Source organism: Eurosta solidaginis, chromosome 4 (genome assembly GCF_040869045.1).
Source record: "Eurosta solidaginis isolate ZX-2024a chromosome 4, ASM4086904v1, whole genome shotgun sequence".
In the NCBI taxonomy this organism is placed as follows: Eukaryota; Metazoa; Arthropoda; class Insecta; order Diptera; family Tephritidae; genus Eurosta; species Eurosta solidaginis.
The window spans coordinates 190,175,837-190,191,603 of NC_090322.1; the positions used below are offsets into that span (position 1 = coordinate 190,175,837).

At 36.0% G+C, this 15,767-nt stretch overlaps 1 protein-coding gene across 15 annotated transcripts in view; it reads left to right on the forward strand.

Annotated features, from left to right (window-relative positions):
• The window catches only part of Pvf1 (PDGF- and VEGF-related factor 1), a 136,168-nt gene that overhangs the window by 110,337 nt on the left and 10,064 nt on the right, over positions 1 to 15,767 (forward strand). For 14 of the 15 annotated variants that reach the window (XR_010953073.1, XR_010953074.1, XM_067784304.1 and 11 more), the window contains exons 3-8: positions 1,992 to 2,097; positions 3,869 to 3,895; positions 3,973 to 4,166; positions 4,274 to 4,390; positions 4,512 to 4,595; positions 9,793 to 9,900. Coding sequence is in view for 13 of the 15 variants with exons in the window: in XM_067784304.1 (XP_067640405.1) it covers positions 1,992 to 2,097; positions 3,869 to 3,895; positions 3,973 to 4,166; positions 4,274 to 4,390; positions 4,512 to 4,595; positions 9,793 to 9,900 (636 nt within the window). In the remaining 2 variants the exon portion in view is untranslated. The remainder of the gene's footprint in view (positions 1 to 1,991; positions 2,098 to 3,868; positions 3,896 to 3,972; positions 4,167 to 4,273; positions 4,391 to 4,511; positions 4,596 to 9,792; positions 9,901 to 15,767) is intronic. The other variant, XM_067784314.1, reaches the window with a different exon arrangement.

Here is a 15,767-nt window from a genome sequence, read left to right on the forward strand (position 1 = left end):
GTCGCGGTCTTGAAACTTTCCGTCATCCGCCGGATTTCATAATACAAAATTACAGAAATTAATTTATAAAACTTTAAATTATTAGTACCAATTTAAAGTTTTACAAAATTTTAGGAATTCTTCTTTTTCCTTTTCAAGAAATGCATTACTTTTCCACTTCCTTAAGCAGTTTTCCCCCACTTTACTTGAATTTTTTCTAAGAGGTTAACAAAAAAAAAACAAACAACTTGAAAATTATTCTGGAGCCCTGAAATAAACACATGCTAACAACATAACGATATGAACTTGTCAAATGCTAACGTACGCAAACATACTGAGTTTAAATAATAAATAAAAATAACAATATCAAATTAAATTAGATTATTATAATTAACTTTTATAATCACATAAATCAGTAGCAACTTGACAAACAATATATTTGATTATGCACTCTATCTCCATACACACATATAAAGATACATTAGTTTTGTATGTATGTTTGTATGAGTAATTTCATATACGTACATATACTGAATAGTAAAATTAAATTAACTTGGCATATGCTGTAATATATAAATATTGTATATTCTGATGTACATATGTATGTAATTGAAAAGGGGTTTTTACACCTTGCGGTGATATTCATGACAGTAGATAATTAATTATAATTAAATTAGGATTAGTTATAATTTATATATGTAATCAGGTAATCACACAACACCTTTGAAATTAGTTATTTTTAAATATCACCAAAATAAATACCTGATTTGTCATTTGTAATAGTGATTATTAGTAATATTAATTGTTATGCGCCAAATGGATAAATTACATAAAAAAGTGTCACCAGAAAGTATATATCAAGAGTTTTGTTGGCAGCTCTATCGATGTTGTACTATGGGATATTTTGAAAAAGTCCGCCGGAAATTAAATATCGCGGCAACCATTACAAGTTGACTGCGTCCGACCCATGTATGTATCTCGTTTGTAATTTTCTGAACGTGAATTGCTATTTTCTAAACTTAAATTTGACATTCTGAGCTTTGACTGCAAAGTTCTGGCCCGCATCGTGTGTTACGATTCGTATCGAAATCAAGTTTTCACTTAAACATTAAGGCCTTATTCTCTATTACGAAATGAACGTTGGTTTCGCCTAAGAGACGAATCGCTAGTGTACTTGCACTATGTTAAACGATGGCAACATATCATTTGAACGTCCTGTTTAATATAAAGTAAGAAACGCAAAGCTTGGACGAAAACGAAGGAGAATACCATTGCCGAAATCGTTTGGACGCGAGTCGTTCATCTAAGCTATCGTCCGCAATACAGAGTGAAGTCCTGAATCAAAATAGCTCTGAAATCTTGAGTCCGAATAACGACATACATATGTGAACTAGAGACATCGCCTACTAGTTGGATTTATAATTTATCATAATTTGTATAAATAGTTTCGCAGTTTCATATTTATAAATTGAGTGAAGAATGGATTCCGATACGGGCACTGTACTTGAATTATAGTTTTCTGAATTTAACTTGGAAACTGTGAACTTTATTTATAATTTTCTAAATTCGAGTTGAAATTGCTGAGCTTTAATTGTAATTTTTTGAACTTAAATTGTTACTTTTTGAACTTAAACTGGAAAAGGAGTGGTTTTATATTGCTAAAATTTGGGTTGAGCTTTGTACAATATCATCGACTAGATTCCACCATAAGATATTTCTATGATCAGTAGCCATAACAACCGAAGTCGGGTTAGAACTACATACGTTTAAACATAATCTCGAGTTGTGAATTGAATCAAGGATATATGTGAAAAAATGACTTCGAGTACTGATTAGATCTATAATTTTTACGAATAGTTTAGCAGATTATATTTATCATTTGAATTAAATTGTTTTTGTTACACAATACGGTACGATACACAAATGTTTCCAAAAATGCTTGGATTTTATTACAATAATAAAAAAATAAATGTTTTAGTAAGCCTTCTAATAAATTTCTCTATTTATTTCAGATACCTATGGACTTTTATAAAGAACTTGATAATGTGACAGATGTTGAAGAGTTCATAGAGCGTTTCGTCGACAAGGACACCATTGATCCCAGATTGGGTTTACAAGGTAAGGGGGATACAAAATTGTATGTCATTGAGTGATCCGATATTCAAGGGAAATTTCTATACTTAAAGTACCAAAATATTTTATAAATATCTACATACCAACTTACTACAATTGAAATATCTTTTAATTATTGAAACAAGCCACTTGTTACACTTTTACGTCCAATTATGATACCACAAGTCTTATAGTGATCGTTGCCAGGGTTAATTATTCAATTTGATGTCCGAGAACGAAAAATGGCTTTGAACATGTCACAATGCCAAAACCAGTATGACTCAAACCAAATACCCGAATTCTTATAGATTTTTTACACTATCTTAGATAGGCTTAGCTTTTAAAATACAATCATGATTTTTTTTCTTAAAAATTCACTCCCAAGATACTATAGCCTAGGCCTACGCAATAACAGAAAAGGGGTCTTTGATCTTACAATCGAAAACTGCAGACCCCAGGATGTGACATCTCCTATCAGGCAGTGTTTGTTCCACGTCACCATGACTCGAAATATGGTCATCTGCAGTACCAGCTTTTTAAAACATACATCAAGTTACTTGGTAATCTCCCGATCGAAGACACGCAAATAGATTGATCATGTTACGACCCATAGCAGGCATGTGATCTTTATCCGCGATCAATACCTTGTGGCAGCTAAGATGAATACACGGCTCTGTGCAGTTTTACATCAAGAATATTTTTACTATGCAGAAATCTAACAGTTATGCTATTTTATTCTAACACCTGCTCTCGTAGAAACAAGGATTAATGGCTTAGAATATTCCAGCGGTAGGCGTGCCTATCGCGACTAAAATCCATAAACCCGAGTGTTGGAGTTGTGAACAAACCGTGGACGTGCTAGAACCGGAGCGTATTGGATTTAATACGGCAAAGGACTCTATATACCTAACACTCCTTAAATATTCGAACAGTGTTTTCGCGGATAAAACAACCATAACAATACGTTGAATAGCATCATCGGCACAGTAAGGGGCACCCAAACCATTTTAAACCAAAATGGGATGGTACATGAAGTATTGGAGAGAAAATATCTGCGCGAAATTAATTGTCGTTGCCGTGCTGCCAACGGCATGAATCGTAGGAGTTTTAGTTATGAAGTGCAACGCAGGGCAGTCTTAAGGCTACGCTGTCTGGACTATGTTGCGTTAATTTATCAAAACGCACCACCCCAGCGGAGGAAACGTGAGATCTCCACTAAGTTTGGGAAGGCAAGTGGAGGAAGCCTTGATCTCCCTTCAATTGGCTCAGAGCTCAGTCTCACGGTGACAACTGAGCAACTTTTACAAAGCGTGGAAAAAATACTGAACAACAAAAACAAGTATGGCAGGACAAATCGCCAATTAATTATGATGAATAAAATACAATGGTAACCACCACAAATTGTTTTTGTACAGTGTTATTGTTATATTATTATCATGATTAGTATTCAGCCAAATTTTTGGAACCATTAAGCCATACAATCAGCTTTTCGACAGAAATACTAGAGATATGAAAAAGAAAGCTTTTGCAAACACAGACATATTAATTTGTGCTAATTGATTTCGGAATCAAAATTAGCAATGACATTGGCTTACTCAGGCAGGTCGCATGTATATGGGGTTTGACTTATTTATCCAACATTTATGCCTGACTTCTAAATAATTGAAATTATAACTGTATTGAATTATGAAAATTATATTTCATCCTTAATTAATAGATATATTTACCACATAAGGTACATAGCATCATAACAACTCTATTTTCTCATACATTGCAGATACATTCAAACGCAGCCTCGAGCGTGGTAAGCCAAAACGTGTAAACCAATTCAATTTCAATTCAAGTAAAGAAAAGTTCGTTCTAATTTGTTCTCACACTTAGCAAATGTACAAATACCAAAGGCAGCTAATTGTATACCCGAAAGTACTGTTGTACCGCTCACACCACTCGAACCGTCACATGACCCAAAAGTTGTCTATTTTCCAAAATGCACGCGCGTCAAACGCTGCGGTGGCTGCTGTGGTTCACAATTGATGTCATGTCAACCCACCGAGACGGAGACAATAAACTTTGAGGTGGGTTTCAAATCATTGCGGTTAGATAGAATTTAAATTAAAGAAAAAAAAAATTAAATTTGCTTTCATACCTGACTAATTTCAAATAAATAATTGCTATATTTCAGGTGACAAAAATTTACCATGGCGACAATACATATATACGTGGCAAGGAGATTGTTGTTGTGGAGCAACATAAAAAATGTCAATGTGATTGTCGCATTAAGGCGGAGGTAGGTCGTCGGGTATGGTCGCTTTTGTGTTTTTGACGCTTTGTATGCATGCTTTATATATTTAGGAGTTGTTGTAGTAGCACATTTTTAATACACTAAGAGTAATTATTAATTGATTTGCAATGCTTTTCAGGATTGTAATTCGTATCAAGTTTACCGTCGTGACATGTGTAGCTGTATGTGTACAAATGAAGATGCGTTGCAGAAATGCTTATCGGTAAGGATAATGCTAATTATTGGGATGGTAACCATTTTTATGAATATCAAGCTTAAAGAAATCCAAATTTAAAGAAAATGCATTAATTAAAAATTTAAAAAATAATCGGAAATTATATAAAATGGAAAATTTTTAAAGGATATGATGTTGATATGGCAACGTGTGATATGATATTAAGCTAGATGATATGACACTTTGAGATATGATAGCAACACATCGTAGTTGAGATGTGATATGATGTGAACTTTTATGATATGTCATTATATGAAATGAAGTAATATTTTTCGCACATTCATTAATTGATACTTAGCCGTCCAGACCACATGTGCCTTCGAGAGCTTCGTGGGGCCTCGAAAACTATTCGGTGGTTTATCTACATGTCGAATGAGCGTAGTGACTGAAATTAAGCAAAACGAGAAGCCAAATAGTTTTCGCTTGTACGTCATTTACGTATATTCAAATATTCTCCTTGTACAAACATGCAACTACAAAAAAAGTTGCGTTTGTGTTTGAAGCCCTGCTGGAATTGTGTACCGCTGGTATAGACGATTGCTCCATGTTATATAGTCCGAACATATGATAGAGCCACAACGTAGATCAAATATTATATGTGAATTTTTATGAAGGATATATAATACAGTGGAATCGCGAAAAATTTAACCAAAATATCCTAAGGGTTGTAAAATACCGAAATATTAACTTATCGAAGCGGTTTTCAAATTTAAAAAAAATACAGTAATAAACATAGTTTCCGGGATATAACACATTGAATTTATTTTTTGATGCAAATTTAATCTGAATCGCGATGATTTGTTCTGTTTTCCCCTATTTTTTTAACCCATCTCACAAATATAAATGCTCATGACTAACTACATTTACGGCTCGTGACACCGACGATAGGGGAATGATTAGGTTAGGTTAGGTTGCAAGGGCTGAGCTGAACACTATGGTAACAGCTCACTACTTAGGCCACCAATGGGCCCATTGTAATACCCTATACGGTCTCAAAAGAGGACCCCTACCCTGCCTAAAGCGGGTCCACCTCGTGGAAATTATAAATTTTGCCAGAGCCTTTACTTCATAGCAAGAGACCTCAGCGAGGTCATGTAGAAAAGGTTTACCAAGGATAGCCATCCTACGCCTACTAAGCGTTGGACAGTGACAGAGAAGGTGCTGGACGCTCTCTTCCTCTTCTGTACATCTGCAGCTGCGACAATAGTCGAAGGTCGTTACCCCCATTCTAGCACCGTGCGTGCCTATTAAGCAATGCCCTGTTAGAACCCTTATCAGGGACGATAGAGCTGATTTGTTTAAAATCAGAAGCGCTTCTGTGCGCCCCTTATCATATGAGGGCCAGGTTTGCCTGGATGTCTCACACGATGATATGGCTGACCATAGTCCATTTGCGATTCTTATAGTGCGTGTGTTCACACGAAGCCTGAAAGTGGCCATGGGTATGCCTACCGAATCATTTCCCGGAAGGATATGGTCGGTGATGCCTCTTCTGGCCAGCTCGTCTGCTCTGCAATTGCCTTCGATATCCCTGTGCCCAGGTACCCATATAAGGCTGATACTGAAGTGCTGAGCCATCTCGTTAAGAGATCAGCGGCATTCAGTGACCGACTTTGCGTTGTCGGCGAATGAGTCCAGGGCCTTTAAGGCGGCCTGGCTGTCTGAGAAAATAAACACCCGTTTACCATCCTTAGGCATAGACCCTAGATGGTTCACAGCCCTGTGTATCGCCAGCATTTCCGCTTGGTAAACACTACAGTAATCTGGTAGGCGAAAAGAGACTTCTAGACCCAGATCCGGCGAAAAGAGGCCTGCTCTCACCTTCCCGTCAAGCTTAGAACCATCCGTGAATATGTTGATGGCACCCGGTACCGTATGTTGTCTGGTATTCCAGTCCTGTCGCGATGGGATATATATCTACTATAATTTTTAACGAAGACGTTATTTGGCGTGCAGTAGTCAGTGCGCACCGGTATTGGGACTGGGGCGCTAGTGCCCAGGATTGTTGCGTGTCTACTAGATCCATTTGACCAGAGACCTGTTTCCCTTATGCGTAGAGCGGCGATTACCGCTATTTCCTTCGCCACCAGGTCAAGAGGTGGAAGGTATAGCATTGTGTTGAGTGCTTCAGATGGAGTGGAGCCGAGAGCTCCGGTGATGCAGAGCTCCGAACTCCGTTGCACCTTTTGAAGCGTCTTAAGATAGGTAGTTTTAGCTAGTGCAGGCCACTAGATCAAGGCACCATAAAGAAGAATCGGGCGCACAATGGCTGTATAAATCCAGTATGTCATCTTGGGGGAGAATCCCCAGGAGGTGCCAATTGCCCTCTTGAAGGTGAACAGCGCTGCTACTGCCTTCTTGCATCGCTCCACTATATGGTCACTTCATAATAGCTTCCTATCCAGAATTATTCCCAAATACTTGACTCGATCGCTAAACGCTAAAAACGTACCCCCAATTCTTGGCGGTGTTAGATTTGGTACCTTATACCTCCTCGTGAAGAGGACAAGCTCGGTTTTATCCGGGTTGACTTCCAAGCCTGTGGCTGTGGCCCAGTGCGAAATTTTGGATAGTGCCCCTTCCATTAGGTTGCAAAGAGTTTGCTGAAATTTCCCCGGCATGGTGACGCAGATGTCATCTGCATACGCGATCACTTGGTGACCTTCTGATTCCATGAGGCGGAGTAGTTGGTTGACGGTAACCACCCAAAGTAGCGGAGAGAGAACACCTCCCTGCGGAGTGCCTCTGCCGACCGGTCTGCGGATCACGCATCCACCTAGCTCAGTTTTAATCTGCATACACGTAAGCAGATTGTATATAAACTCCACCAGGCACACGTCCACCCCCAGATCGGTCAGCTCCGAGGTGATGACCTCCGGGAGAACGTTGTTGAAGGCACCCGAAATCCCACCAATGTGTACTCCTTGAGGTCTAGTGACCTTTCGATAGCGGATACCAGTGAGTGCAAGGCCATTGACCTGCCCTTAGTATAGGCATGCTGTGCTTGCGAAAGAAGCAACGGCTCAATCCTCCTCCTGATGTGGTCCTCTAGAAGTCTTTCGAGCGCTTTAAGCAGAAAAGAAGATAAGCGATAGGGGAATACCTGCACTTGTTTTTATTGCCAAACAAACGGTTGGACTTGAAAAAATTCTTGAGCTCAGAAACGTTAAGATTAACTTTCTCGTGAGTTAACTTTTTCGCGATTCTACTGTAATAATAATAATTATTATTATTCCCACAATCCTTATTTAATGCTTTACCGCCAAGACGATCTAAGCTACATGCACTAAAATGATATCATATGACTCCATGTGATATGATCATTAAATTACATGATATGATCATTAGAGATTTAATACAAACGCATCGTGGATGAGATATGATATTATGTAAATCTAATGTCATTATATGAAATGAATTATATTATTGGACATTCATTGCTTAATAAAGATTTAGGCATTTTAACTAGTATTTTGAAAGTCAGTAGATTAAAGTTGAATCTCCACCTAATTTTCATAAATACTGCCTCAGGCGGTATTTTTTCCAATATCAAAAAATTTAATGTAAAATAAAACTCAAGTGGACACAATAGATAACGATTCAAATATGAGATTTAATTAAAGGTTTATACCGTATTGCATAATGTCATGTGATATACACTCTTATCGCGAAGTTCACGCGGAAAAGTGTTCGTCTTCACTTCTTTTGTTCGGGTGAACTTTTTCCGCCTATCGGCAATTTCGGTCGAACAAAAGTTCACTTCGAAACAGCTGATGCTCTATTGTGAATTAGCAGTGAACAAATTATTTGCTTGCAATTGTGTAAATTTTGTAAACAAGCATATATTTCCTTAAAAGATAGCAAAAATAGAGATAAAAAATGTATACAAAAATGTTTAGTATTGCACGTAGGTTTGTATTGACGATTCGGAGGCAATTAAGGGACAGTTCTAACCCTTTGGAGCTAAGTGATTCACTGTAATCTAAAAATTACTATTGTCAGCACTTTTGAATAACAAGTTAATTTTTTTCAATTAGCTTTCGCCAATATTACAGGCTAAACAAGCTGGCATTCTAATATTTGCTAGTTATTCTTAACAACTCCTTGCCACCATTGAAGCAAGAATTTGGAGTTGCACCAATTGTAAAATTGAGTACATGTCTTCGTTTTTTCGCATAGGGAAAAGGCGTTGGAAAGGACCATGAAGTGGGTCTTAGCCAATCTTGTTTCAGTGAGGTGCTCAACATTTTGGAACCGTTGCTTTGTCCACAATGGATAACTTGGCCGACTGATACGTTGTCATAAAAAAAAGAATTTACATACTTAACAATACAGGAATTTCACTTTTTTCCACTCAGCTTCCAATTGTGCATTATTTATTGATTTATTTCTAATAATAAAAAAAACATATAATTATAAGAGTATCAAATTTCAATAGAAAAAATTACTAACATTTTCTTTTCCTCTCATTCGCCTGTAAAATATATGTGAACAAATTTGGGTTTCCCCGCTGTTCATTTCGCCCGAACAAAGAGCTGCCGATAAGGTGAAATCTTTTTCGAACACGAAACATTTTTGCGCCACCCTCTGCGATAGGGTGAACAAAAACTGTGAATATTTTCGGGCGAAAATAAAACTCGCGATAAGGGTGATAGTATAGCGTTATATCATATGATATAATGTCGCATGCATAAAAAGCATAAAATTGTAAATTTTCTAAACGATTAATGCTTTTAATTAGCTGACTTGATTAATCTTATACTGCAAGCAAGGATACTTTGCATACTGGAACCATATTAACTCAGCATTGACAAATAATATCCAAATTTTCGAAGGAGTGATTATATAACACTTCGATTTGATATGTTATTGCACATGCATACAACATGTTATGAATGGATTGAAGTGAATTGAATTAATATGCTATGATGTGATATGCACTTTTTAGAATTAAATGAATGAAATGAATAGAATAATATATAAAAACGATTAGAAATGAACGCTAATTTGTATAAAATTGCCATAATCCAAATATAAAACAATACATTATAACAAAATACATACATAAATAACAAGAAGCAACTTACGTCTAATTAAATAAATAATATATGTTTACTCCTATATAGCAATTTATGTTCTAAGTTAAAAATTAATTTCATTTAATTGCAAATTTCCATTATTTCAGCAAGAACACAAATATTGGGATGAGGTTGCTTGCCGATGTGTCTGCCGGGATAGCCAATCTTGTACGACTGGCACGATATTTGACGAGAGTCAGTGTGCTTGCATTGATGTGAGTACTAAGCAGTAAATTTATTTGCATGTACAACTACCTGGAAGAAAAGCAATGTTACCTTAGCTTATAAAGTATATATTAATATTTATAACGTATTACAGTCAGTTAACTAGTTAAATTCACGTTATTCAAGTTGTTTCGAAAACCAATCTGACAGGACGCTAATGGTTCATAATTAAAATATTTAAAATATATATATACATATAATATACTTATAATATTACATTTACATAAGTACATGCTTAAATGAATACTTATCATGATTGCGGTGAAAGGGTTTTAAATGTGTATCACAAAATGATGCAATGGTGGTCAAAAAAATATATTGCTACCTAGTACAAATGAAACGGCACACAGTTGTTCAGTTATATATTTACTTGATATTAACCAATGGTAACATGGAAAAAATTGGAAAAAATACCATTAGAGCACTTCAACTTCAGTAAGTTAGCGTGTTCCGCCTACTACCCTGAAGAACCAGGGAACAAGTACCGGGCAAAGCAACATCCAAAATATAGAAAAAAATCCTCAATTTAAAAAAAAAAAACGTTTTTCTAAGCGATGTCGCCGCTCGGCAAGGGTTTGGCGAGCACTCCCAGTGTATTTCTGCCATGAAAAGCTTCTCAGTTAAAATTCATCTGAATTGCAGCTTTCGTGCGGTTGCGCCATAAATCACCCCGTCGCACAGTGTTTCGTGTAGAACAAGCTAGCTGGACAAAATTATTTTATGAGATTTTCCGTTTCATATGCAGTCATTTATTACAACTACGTAATTTTTTTCAGCCATATGTTCTTTTTTTTTATTTTTTTCCAAAATTTTACTTCATATGCATCCATTTGCTTATTTCATATACAGTAACTCATGTGAATAAGTGACATAGATCCAAAAAAATTTAAAGGACTTAAGAATATTACTTTATTGTACTTAAATTGAATGGACTACAAATCTCAATACTCTAAAAAATTCTAAAAATTCGGAAAAAAAATTAAAACTTTTTATGAAAATTCGTCGAATTTTTCAAGCATTTTTTAAATATAATTTAGTTTTTGTTATAGATCGAGACAAATTTTCTTATGGGAATTAGTTAAAATAAATTTGCGAAAGCGAAAATTGTAAGAATTGTGCAAAAAGGGTGTCTACTTATTTATGTGAGTGACTGTACATATGTACATACATATTTTGTATTTATTTGAGTATTTATCCTGGCACTACAATTTTTACAAAATTATTTTATAGTACCAGTCAGGAATGTAAAAGTGAATTACAATAATAATAATAACAATGTAAATAATTAAATTAATTATGTGAAAATTACTTATTACAAAAACTTAAAAGTAAAGTATCATACAAAGTACAAAAACAATAGATTTAAATTAAATAAAACCTGATCCAACAAAAAGTTATAGACTAGGTTATCTTTTATAATTATGTTATTATTTGCTATCATCACTTTTATTCGTTGAGTCACTTGTGGAATAGTCATGAGCATCAGCAACACTACTGTGAAAGCTTGAAACAACTGGGGTATTTATTGACTCCTCAACATTATCGGGAGACAGTAAGTTTAAGACTTCTGAAGTCAGACTTTTACATTTTTTCTTAGGTATCTCCCTAAAACTGTTAACTAAAGGATCCGATGTTATAAGCAACATATTCATAAGATCTCTATTCCTGGCTTCACGCAACTGCTTTTGTATGTTATCATCCCTGAATCGTCTCAAATCTTTGTTACGGGCTTCCTGTGCTTCCTCAGAAAGTTGACCAATAGGTAATATTGCTGATTTTATAATATCAGTACTATGCACTAAGATTTTATGAACTGTAACAGGTATATTAAACCATGGATAGAGATCTATGTATAGTTTTTTAGTCTCGACCGCAAATTTTTCAAATCTTTGGATATTTATATTGTACTCAGATGCTAATGCGCGAAGGAGAGTGTGGAATCTTTTGATGAGCGTAACATCCAGTCCCGTAATCTCAGCACCAGCCTCAGAATTTTCGAAAAACCTACCAGCAGTGTTGCCGTCGTTAGTATTGCCGAACCCTGGTTTTGGTTTATCTACTATCAATCCAAGTTTTGCAGTATTTATATTACATTCAGGTATTGGCGTAGATGCTACCAAATGGGATTGTTTTGTGTAGCGTTCCTGTGTGGTTATACCTGCATTAGGATTGCTTTGTATGTACCTGTTTTTATGCCTTGGTGACTGGTGCGGTAGGTTGTGGCAGGTTGAAGTCAGTGATCTTCGCCTTTTTGCTTTTGGTGTGCCCTTGTTGACCTTGAGCGTTTATTTTTGTGTGTTTTATGGCTACGTGTTTGTTCCCTGTACCCGGGAATTGGTTTTGCCGTTTGTAGATCAGATTTAAAGGTTCAAATATCTCGTCGGAGCTGGTACGTACATACATCCTATTTTATATGTAGAGATAACTAAATCTACAAAAAAAACAAGTAAGGAAGGTTAAGTTCGGGTGTAACCGAACATTACATACTCAGTTGAGAGCTATGGTGACAACATAAGGGAAAAAAACCATGTAGGAAAATGAACCGAGGGAAACCCTGGAATGTGTTTGTATGACATGCGTATCAAATGAAAGGCATGAAAGAGTATTTTATGAGGGAGTGGGCCGTAGTTCTATAGGTGGACGCCATTTAGGGATATAGCCATAAAGGTGGATCAGGGTTGACTCTGGAATGCGTTTGTACGATATGGGTATCAAATGAAAGGTGTTAATGAGTATTTTAAAAGGGAGTAATCCTTAGTTCCATAGGTGGACGCCGTTTCGAGATATCGCCATAAAGGTGGACCAGGGGTGACCCTAGAATTTGTTTGTACAATATGGGTATCAAAAGAAAGGTGTTAATGAGTATTTTAAAAGGGAGTAATCCTTAGTTCCATAGGTGGACGCCGTTTCGAGATATCGCCATAAAGGTGGACCAGGGGTGACCCTAGAATTTGTTTGTACAATATGGGTATCAAATGAAAGGTGTTAGTGAGTATTTTAAAAGGGAGTAATCCTTAGTTCCATAGGTGGACGCCGTTTCGAGATATCGCCATAAAGATGGACCAGGGGTGACCCTAGAATTTGTTTGTACAATATGGGCATCAAACGAATGGTGTTAATGAGTATTTTAAAAGGGAGTGGGCCTTAGTTCTATAGGTGGATGCCGTTTCGAAATATCGTCATAAAAGTGGACCAGGGGTGACTCTAAAATGTGTTTGTACGATATGGGTATCAAATTAAAGGTATTAATGATGGTTTTAAAAGGGAGTGGTGGTTGTTGTATAGGTGGTCGCCTTTTCGAGATATCGCCATAAAGGTGGACCAGGGGTGACTCTAGAATGCGTTTGTACGATATGGGTATCAAATGAAAGGTGTTAATGAGTATTTTAAAAGGGAGTAATCCTTAGTTCCATAGGTGGACGCCGTTTCGAGATATCGCCATAAAGGTGGACCAGGGGTGACCCTAGAATTTGTTTGTACAATATGGGTATCAAAAGAAAGGCGTTAATGAGTATTTTAAAAGGGAGTAATCCTTAGTTCCATAGGTGGACGCCGTTTCGAGATATCGCCAAAAAGGTGGACCAGGGGTGACCCTAGAATTTGTTTGTACAATATGGGTATCAAATGAAAGGTGTTAGTGAGTATTTTAAAAGGGAGTAATCCTTAGTTCCATAGGTGGACGCCGTTTCGAGATATCGCCATAAAGGTGGACCAGGGGTGACCCTAGAATTTGTTTGTACAATATGGGTATCAAAAGAAAGGTGTTAATGAGTATTTTAAAAGGGAGTAATCCTTAGTTCCATAGGTGGACGCCGTTTCGAGATATCGCCATAAAGGTGGACCAGGGGTGACCCTAGAATGTGTTTGTACGATATGGGTATCAAATTAAAGGTATTAATGAGGGTTTTAAAAGAGAGTGGTGGTAGTTGTATATGTGAAGGCGTTTTCCAGATATCGACCAAAATGTGGACCAGGTTGACCCAGAACATTATCTGTGGGATACCGCTAATTTATTTATATATCTAATACCTACCAAGATTTTAAGGGTTTTTTATTTCGCCCTGCAGAACTTTTTCATTTTCTTCTACATAATATGATAGGTGTCACAACCATTTTATAAAGTTTTTTCAAAGTTATATATATTTCATCCCTTTTTTCGTATTTGGTACAGAATTATGGCATTTTTTTCATTTTTCGTAATTTTCGATATCGAAAAAGTGGGCGTGGTCATAGTCGGATTTCGTTCATTTTTCATACCAAGATAAAGTGAGTTCAAGTAAGCACGTGAACTAAGTTCATTAAAGATATGTCGATTTTTGCTCAAGTTATCGTGTTAACGGCCATGCGGAAGGACAGACGGACGACTGCGTATAAAAACTGGGCGTGGCATCAACCGATTCCGCCCATTTTCACAGAAAACATCGTCATAAAATCTATGCCCCTACCAAAATTCAAAAGGATTGGTTAATTTTTGTTCGACTTATGGCGTTAAAAGTATCCTAGACAAATTAAATGAAAAAGGGCGGAGCTACGCCCATTTTGAAATTTTCTTTTATTTTTGTATTTTGTTGCACCACATCATTACTGGAGTTGAATGTTGACATAATTTACTTATATACTGTAAAGATATTAAATTTTTTGTTAAAATTTTACTTTAAAAAAAATTTTTTTTTAAAGTGGGCGTGGTCCTTCTCCAATTTTGCTAATTTTTATTAAGCGTACATATAGTAATAGGAGTAACGTTCCTGCCAAATTTCATCATGATATCTTCAACGACTGCCAAATTACAGCTTGCAAAATTTTAAATTACCTTCTTTTAGAAGTGAGCGGTGCCACGCCCATTGTCCAAAATTTTACTAATTTTCTATTCTGCGTCATAAGTTCAACTCATCTACCAAGTTTCGTCGCTTTATCTGTCTTTTGTAATGAATTATCGCACTTTTTCGGTTTTTCGAAATTTTCGATATCGAAAAAGTAGGCGTGGTTATAGTCCCATATCGTTCATTTTAAATAGCGATCTGAGATGAGTGCTCAGGAACCTACATACCAAATTTCATCAAGATACCTCAAAATTTACTCAAGTTATCGTGTTAACGGACGGACGGACGGACGGACATGGCTCAATCAAATTTTTTTTCGATCCTGATTATTTTGGTATATGGAAGTCTATATCTATCTCGATTCCTTTATATATGTACAACCAACCGTTATCCAATCAAACTTAATATACTCTGTGAGCTCTGCTCAACTGAGTATACAAATGAAAAATAGATGTGCAACGAATTCGCAATGGTTTTTTCTTTCGACTATTAGAGAATACTTGCGACTATAACATATGTAAAATTTATCCCGGATGTCCGCGGATGTATGTAACTTTTTTGTCCCTAAAATTAAAAATATAGAGAAAAAATACCTTTTCTTCTTAATAACGGAATGTTAAATATATTTCAAATACTCTAATTGCGAAATAATTACTATTAAAAAAATTTACTTTCCTTAGAGCTTAGAATCCATCAAAAAATTTATATAAAAGTGTTCACTTAAAAGAAATATGAAGCTTAATATTCAACAAGAATTTTGCAAATTAATCAATGCATTTTACGGCCACTCCTGCCTTCTTACTTCAATTACTCAATATATATGAGCAAAAATATCAAAAAAAAAAGCAAAAATCCCGTTATTTTGTTTCTTTCATTCTCTTTACACTTTTCTTGGAATAAGAACTTTGTTTTTGTCCAGCTAGCTTGTTCTACACGAAACACTGTGCGTCGATTTGAAAAAAAAAAATACTCAATTTGGTTATTTATGCCGATATTTTTTATCGATTCTTTTATATCGAGGATTCAGACGCTTGTAT